This window comes from Hippichthys cyanospilos, chromosome 16 (genome assembly GCF_059441005.1).
Source record: "Hippichthys cyanospilos isolate Australia breed blue-spotted pipefish chromosome 16, RoL_Hcya_1.0, whole genome shotgun sequence".
Lineage (NCBI taxonomy): Eukaryota > Metazoa > Chordata > Actinopteri > Syngnathiformes > Syngnathidae > Hippichthys > Hippichthys cyanospilos.
This window is the reverse complement of record NC_142384.1, coordinates 1,185,001-1,192,500: the sequence shown is the minus strand read 5'-3', so window position 1 is coordinate 1,192,500 and position 7,500 is coordinate 1,185,001. Positions and strand designations below refer to the sequence as shown.

Here is a 7,500-nt window from a genome sequence, read left to right as displayed (position 1 = left end):
CCGAGCGCAGTACTTCCATCCCGGACAAGAGATGGAGGCAAACGTGAACTGCCTCGGGTCATCTTAACCAGTTTGGCTCCGAATATCAGCCCTGTAAATCCTTCCAGGGACAGCCGAAGCTCTGAAAGCAGACATGCATCATTTCTGATATAGACACCATCAGGCAGGAACCAGTTTGGCCCTGAACAGTAGGGTGGAGGGAAGCAACAGGAACCCATGAAGGACTTCCCCACGACCCAGGCGAAGCACACTCGTTCGGTCCCGCACAGGAGACAGGAAGGGAGGCTCACCTATAATTTTCATAACCACAAGATCAAAAAACCGAATTGCTCCTATTCGGCAGGAGCTTCCTTAATTTTTTTTGTACATTTTTTGGTTGCCCTTTTTTGCCGCTCGCTCCGACCGAGATACAGAAGAACTGTATTACTCGGGAGCTCCAGGTCGTCCAGCAATCACTGGTGATATAATCTCCAGAGACTGGTGAGGACTAGGGAGCGTGAGTCTAGCAACATAAGAGGTAGGATTGGAAAGGTTGTGTCCGGTATAATTTGGTATCACCGGTGGAGTATCAGTGTAAGGGTGCTGTTGTGGTATGGGTGCATGTGGTGGATCAGTGTGAGTGCGTCTTGGTGATGTGGGTGTTTGGGGTGTGTATGTATGAAGTCTAGGCAAATTATCATCATGATTGGCATTCCGAGGTGGAAGGGTAAAAAATGCAGAATAAGTAAAGAACCAGGCAATTAAAACCAATTGACTAACTATACCAAGCCACAGTAATAGGGAGATTATTCCCCATACTATGCCCCATAGTACTAGTTTGACTGTGCGTATAACCCAGACTTGGCTGGAGCTGGTGCGGCACTTAAGCCGTGTCACCAGGCCCATAACATACAAAGCCAGAGCCATGGCCAGCGCACCTTCAAGAATAATAGCCCCGTAGACTAGAGGGAAGAAAAAGGCAGACACAACGTCTAACACCAGCCAGCAGAGCAGCAGGACAGTTTCCGCTATCCCCACAGCTGTGTTGAGGTTGATTTTCACTCGCCCATGCATGTACACAAGAAAAAGGCCCATGCCATATGTGTAAGTACGGAACAGCAGCCTTAATACCAAAACTTTGGATATAGAAACAATTAGAATTAAAGGTCGAGTAAACTGTCGCCAATCCCAATAGCCAGTGCAGCTATATCCTATCCAAATAGCAAAAGTTATCCAAAATTCAATTTCATTACTTACTTCAGTGACGGTGCCAGGTCGTCCGTAAGAATTATCATTAAGATTGTTTGCCATGGTTCAGCAAGGTTACCTTCCCACCTTTGAGTGCTCAGCTTGGACCCGAGAGACCAAGTGACTAGCGTGCCGCTGAGCCGCGGCTCTTATAGGCAGTTTGGCTCCACCCCTCGGGCGCGGTTTCATTTCGTGGGCTGGCTTTTGCGTCATTGGAGGTTGTCTTGGGTCGTCCCCTCGGTGAGATGAATCGCTGGACTCCGCCTTTGGTGATGAGGTAGATACATCCTGCAACGGCGATGATTCCGATCGCCAGCAGAATCCATCTCCACAGTCCCCCAATTGCTTCAGCCATCCAATCTCCAACAGCAGACATCCCTTCCCCCACAATCTCAACGCTGGTTCTAATGGCTGCCTTGGTGGTTTTGACAAAGGCCAGGCCAACCACTTCGTACCATGCGCAATCATGGAGGTCAGTACCGCTGCCACACTGCAGCCAGTGTTCAGCGGGGGAGTGACAAGTCCCGTTGTTGTAGATCTTATTCGGGCCCACCCAGTCGTAGCCAATCACTTCCTGTCCCCAGCACAGGCTCCTTCTGAGCGCGTGTCCTTCAATGATTTGGCGAAGGGGATGAGGTTGATTAGGCCTGTATCTGGAGGGTGCAGTCCGATGTCTTGCGATGAACAGTTGGTAGTCTTTCATCCATTTTTGGCAGAAAGTCTCATTTCCGTGTCGATTGCGTTTCCATGTCCCGTCGGACTGCTTTGTCCAAAGGGCTCCTTCATCGTCAGTAGAACCGTCATCAGGAAAGTTCTCTTGACAATAATCTTTCCACTGGGGCCAAGTGTTGCAAGGTCGTCGGGCCAAAGTAACTGAACATTGAGTCTTTTCTTTGTTACAAATCATCCTCCAAGGTCTAGGAGTGGCATACAAGTACGGAGTGTACGAGGGCCAAATGTCCTGTTCTTTGGAGTAGACAGTTGCAACATACTGATACTTGACCCAGTAGTTGGTCGACACATTTAGGCAAGGCATTACATATTGTTTCATTTCAGTTTTCCAAAAACCCCACCGTGTTCTTGTGAGATCTCTGGTGTGGAATTCTTTCCATTGCTGTAAGATTCCTTTCACAGTTTTGTTAGTTCTTAGGCCAGAACAATTATATAACCATTGCACCGAAATTAGCTTTTGAACTTCGTATAGGGGGCACCTTGGTGAGTTCCCTACAGACCACTGTTGTTGGTGCAGAGCGTCGTAGATTCTATCTGCTACGCATTTATCAATTTTGTCAAAATCATTTTGTGGTACAGACATCAGATCATCTGGGTTTGGGAGTCGCTGAACCCACATGTTCTGAGGCGTTTTGAAAAAATGGTGAGAGCCTCGGGTGGTTCTATATTCATACCAGAGGTCAAGTCTTTTCTCCCATAGCCAGGGGAGAGACACATTCAGCCAATGTTCATAATCTACTTTAGTTATTGGTTGAATGGGAGAGTCTATCATGAGGTTTGCTACCTCAAATTCAGGGTTAGAAATGCTTGTGGCCACTAAAACTTGGAATTGTCTAGTACATTTACTGCCAACATTCCAATAACACTTTGAGAGTTTTTGTGCCAAAAGACATACATTTGTTACCTGATGCTTTGTTATTTCAAGTTTGTGTTTAGCTAGAACTTTTATAGATCTCCCCAATCTTTTCTTATTTCTAGCTCTAAACGGCGCATGACGGTTAGCGGGGACTGGTGCCGGAGTGGTTAACAATTTTTCAGGCACACAATTTAGTTTCAAACAACTCCAACAAGGTTCCCACTTAGGGCGGAAATCAATACAAGTGTTATTAGGTTTTGGAGCGTCTCTTACCCAATTGGTCCCCTCGATCCATTCTCCGTCATCACGCCCGGGCAGGGGAGAGCAATATGACGAATAGTGCCATTTTCCTGTCTCGTTTCCAATTTTAATCCAATTTCTTCTAACTAACCTAGTTTCTTTCTTTATCAACAAAATGATTTCAGCTAGAGTGTCCAATTTTCCAGCAAGCATCCACACATCATGGACTGTGAATTCAAAGTCTTCTTTGTGGTCTCGAAACGTTGTTGCATTCTTCAGGAGTTCAATCCCTGTCTTGACTCTGGGTTTCAAATCGTCTTTAACTTTTCTGATAAGTCCTTCGAGCCCCCCAGAATCAATCAGTGGGTAGGGGTAGGTCCATTGTATCTTGATTTTCTTGCTTCTGGTTTTCCAACAGGTCTGGTTGTATTCTTTGCTTGTTCCATATTCGAATTTTGTCATTTCTAGCGGGTCAGGCTTGACAATTTTTCTGCAGCTTCGTATGTCACCGAACCAGCAGTTGAGCCATACTGCCACTAAGATTATCGTACAACAAATAAACAGTATTCGGCAAACATATCTTCCCCAAGGTATCTCATCCAAAGGCAAGATGGAAGGCTTGTATACAGGGAAGCCTCTGTTGAGGCTGAAGTCCTGGGTGGATATCATCGGAGGTTCAGCTTCTTCAATAGGTACTAATTCTATTTCTTCCATCGACCGTGGTTGTTGGCTTACAACCACTGGTTCCTCATAGTGGTGCACCACTTCAGGTGGGTCTTCAGGTGCATCACTTTGAGGAGAGGTTGGATCGTTGAGGAGTTCTGTGTTCTTGTATATCGGTTCAATGTTGGCATAAGTCAATTGCGGGGATGTTTGGTGGAGGTAGGAGCCCGGTTCTGGTTCGTCGTCCATTGGGTCTTCTAAGTGGAGACCGCTTTCCAAGAGGTCTTCTTTGATGCTCTCTTGCTGGATGTCTGCCACTTCTGACCCTTCGCTCCTCTAATCCTCTTGTAGTCTTCAGCTATCGCCCACTTCCACGCAGTGACTTGGACCACGCCTGGTTTGGGGGAGGGGCCTTCAACCTCTTGGTCCCACCCTTCTCCTGGCAGTTTCTCAACTCCCGCTGCGCGGTTCTTGTGTTCTTCCTTGCTCCAAGCTCTAATTGGTCTTATTTGCAATACCTGTATCAATTCTTCGTATACAGGTTGCTTCCACTCATCCAACAGTGAGGTCAATTTCCAATAAGAGTTTCTGCTGGACTCATGGTTTCTTAAGCATGAAAAAGTCGGTGGGTTGCTTTCGCAGAAGTCTTCTCCTACAACTTTCACAATCAGCATTTGTTTGAAGTTGTTGTAGATCCCAACTGCTTCTTCAGCTTCTCTTCTCTTAGTTTCCAAAAACATGGCTTTATCATTTGTCCACAGGAGTTGTTTGTCCTCCTTGGTGGTCTTGGAGATCTCGATGTAAGGCGGTTGTACATTATCATAATAGTTTGGTCCCCATCTGACAAGTATGTCTTCATCCTGGTGGGCATTCAGCACCCAAGGCAATCCAGGGGGGAATTTTGTTCTCCAAAGCTCAGTTCCTTGTCGAGGTGTAGGATACTTGAATGTTGTTTCCGCATAGCACCACTGCGGGTTGCTAAACAGATTCGGCATTGAGCCCCAGTCCTCCTGTAGCTGTTCTTTGGTTTTCTTGGGTTCGGAGTAATCTCCGTTGCGGAAGGTGATGTCGGTTTCAATGAGGTAAATTAGAGACATCTTACCGATGCATGAATGTGAGTAGTCCAGGCATCCTTTAAGCATAAAAGGAATTTTCTTACCTGCACGTTCTCTTATCAAATCATTCAAAGCATGGTAATTTGTGTATATTTTCGCCTTCTCTTCTCCAATAGCTTGTATCAAAACTTCGTCTTCCAGTTTCTTCTTCTCTTTGTCCGTTTCAGTCGTGTGGTCAATATGCACGTAGTCATGATCCTTGTAGAGCGCACCATGGATCATTGCTCTGTTTCTGTTGTTTCTCCCTCCACTGAGGTCGTTTTGGGTTCCAATTGCCGGCTGCATGCTTCACCAAGTATGGCAAGGCGGTTCTCGGTTCCCTCAGTCTTGGTTGATGGTCTCTTCCACAGCCTGGAGAGTTCCTTCTCTGCTGACTCTTTGCTCAGAAGTCCAGTCAAGCTTGGAAGCTTGTTGGTCAGGCTGGGCTTTTTAAGCTTGGGGGGCGGAGCCTCAGTTGGTTCCTCCTCTTCTGGGGACTGCCCTTTTTTGGATTCTTCTGCTTTGTCATCATTTATCTCTTCATCCGCTGTTTCAGTTTCTTCACCGGATTCCGCTGAATTTCCACTTATTGGTTTTTCTAGGTAATTTTCGGCGGTCCCCACCCCCAGCTTTATGGCCAAGGCATAGATCCCATCATAAGGTATCATCGTGACTTGGAAAGCGATTTTGATTATGACGGCTTGTTCCGGTAGTCGTACAGTCCCAGGACGTGGGCGGTACCAGAGTTTTCCAAATTCTTCTTCTCTGGGTACCCTGCTCCCACTGCTGGTGTACGGCGTCAGGTGGTAACAAAGCACTTTCTTCTTGTATTGCAATTCTTTTTCTGTGAGATCTAGGGCAGTGACATAGGTGTGAAGTGCACTGTCCGCTCCGATGATCTCTTCGGGTGCTTTTGGTCCATCTTCCCATTCCTGGGTCGCTCCGGAGTGAATCATTTCTTTCAACAGTCTAGCCCAGGTTGTCAGCGTCCACAGGCCTTGTGTTGCATATTCCAATTTTCTCCTCACTTTATTGACTTGTGGATCTTCTCCGTAGCTTTCCACATACATCACACTTGATACAGGCTCCACCCGTCGTCGGAGCCACGCCGGAACAGGAGAAGGAGCTTCAGGCCAATTCTGGGCTATCAGCACCTCCAACTGTTTACTCCACTGGCTGTTGCCCACCCCGTGTGTAAGGAGAGGTGGCAACGGAATCAGCGGGGTTACTGCTCTTGTAAGTTCTCCTCCAGTTGCTTCATTCAGTTGGACAAGTTTTCCTGCCGTTATGTTTTCCAAGCACTGGTCACAGAATCTCACCTCAAAGCCATCCCACACACAACGGCACTTCCCGTCTGTTGCGTCAGCTTTGCTGAGATCCAGGCTCCACTGGGCGAAGAACTTGATCCTTGGTAGTGGATTCATTCTGCATAGCTCACATACATATGAGTCTAATACTTTGGCCGGAGAGATTCTTCCTTCCAGGCCATAGCCCCCCTCTGCTTCAATCTGCTCCTCCGGGCTCAACTCAAGATCCGTTGGCTTCAAGTAGCTGGCTCCGGAGAACAGAATGCGCAGGGCGTTTGGTCTCAGGCAAATGACACAGGCTTCTTGATCCAGTGTCCATTCGAAGTGTTCATCTGCGTCCTTCAGCAGATATCCTTTCTTGGCATTGCTCAAATTCATGAGCGCTCTTCCAACATAAATTCCTCCTGCGGTTCTTCGTGTGACGACCGCTCCTCTGACCGCGGCAATGCGGACATAGGGTGGTACAAAATCTGATGCCATTCTTCTTTTGTTTTAGTTACTCTTGGTTGAAGCTGAATCAGCTGATAGTGGTTTGAGCTGCTCCACTCCTTGAATTCCTCGCTTCTTTAGACGCACTGTATTTCTGTCTAATATTTCTTCAACAATGTCAGTTCGGTCATACTTAGCTTTTACTGCAAGATGGCTTGGCGCTTCTCGGGACTTGATCCAGACTCGCTGTCCAACACGAAATGGGCATTTTCTTGCTGGTTGAGTCTTTATATCTGACGTTCGCCCCGCCTCTTGGGCAACGAAAGGCCGTTGGTTCAATTCTTCCGAAGGGGAGGGTCTGTCAGTTCGACTTCTCCCGTTCAGGTTGACGCCCAGTTCCACCAGTTTTTCACTCCATTCTTTTCCATTTGCATTTTTTCCTAGCCAATTCTTGACTAGGCCAATGGTCCTTTCAGCAACGCCGTTGGCTTGTGGTGTGTAAGGGGGCGAGTAGATCCTTGTTACTCCCCACTTTTGACACCATTTGTCCACTTGAGCGTTCTTGAAATGAGTCCCATTGTTGGTTCTTAGTTCCTTTGGTATGCCAAGCCATTTGCATCCCTCATTCAGGGTTTTTATGACACTATTGGCGTTAGCTTTTCTCACTGCGTTCACGCCAAAGTGTCCTGACATTGAGTCCACAAGCACAATAAGGTACTTCTCACCTTTTAGTGCCGTTTACTCCCATGGGTCCTGCTACGTCCATGCAGATTGATCCCCAGGGAACAGTGCTCTTGATTGTCAGTCCATCCGCCCGCTGTCCTCGTCGTCCTGCGTTGTATTGGTTGCATGGTACGCAGTCGCGTAGAACTTCGCGGATTTTCTTGTCGGGAATCCAAAGTTCCAACTTTTCCAACTCTTTTCGTGTGGGTAAGGGGCCTCCGTGGCCTAG

The 7,500-nt window shown here is 47.3% G+C and overlaps 2 protein-coding genes across 5 annotated transcripts in view; one reads left to right on the top strand and one right to left on the bottom strand.

Annotated features, from left to right (window-relative positions):
• cog1 (component of oligomeric golgi complex 1) overlaps positions 1-7,500 on the top strand; it is a 142,283-nt gene that overhangs the window by 11,754 nt on the left and 123,029 nt on the right. The gene's annotated exons all lie outside the window — the stretch shown is intronic.
• Positions 1,352-2,602, bottom strand: LOC148410119 (uncharacterized). The gene has a single exon (XM_088436823.1). It carries the CDS (start codon positions 2,576-2,578, stop codon positions 1,352-1,354), a length of 1,227 nt encoding a protein of 408 aa, XP_088292949.1. The 5' UTR covers positions 2,579-2,602.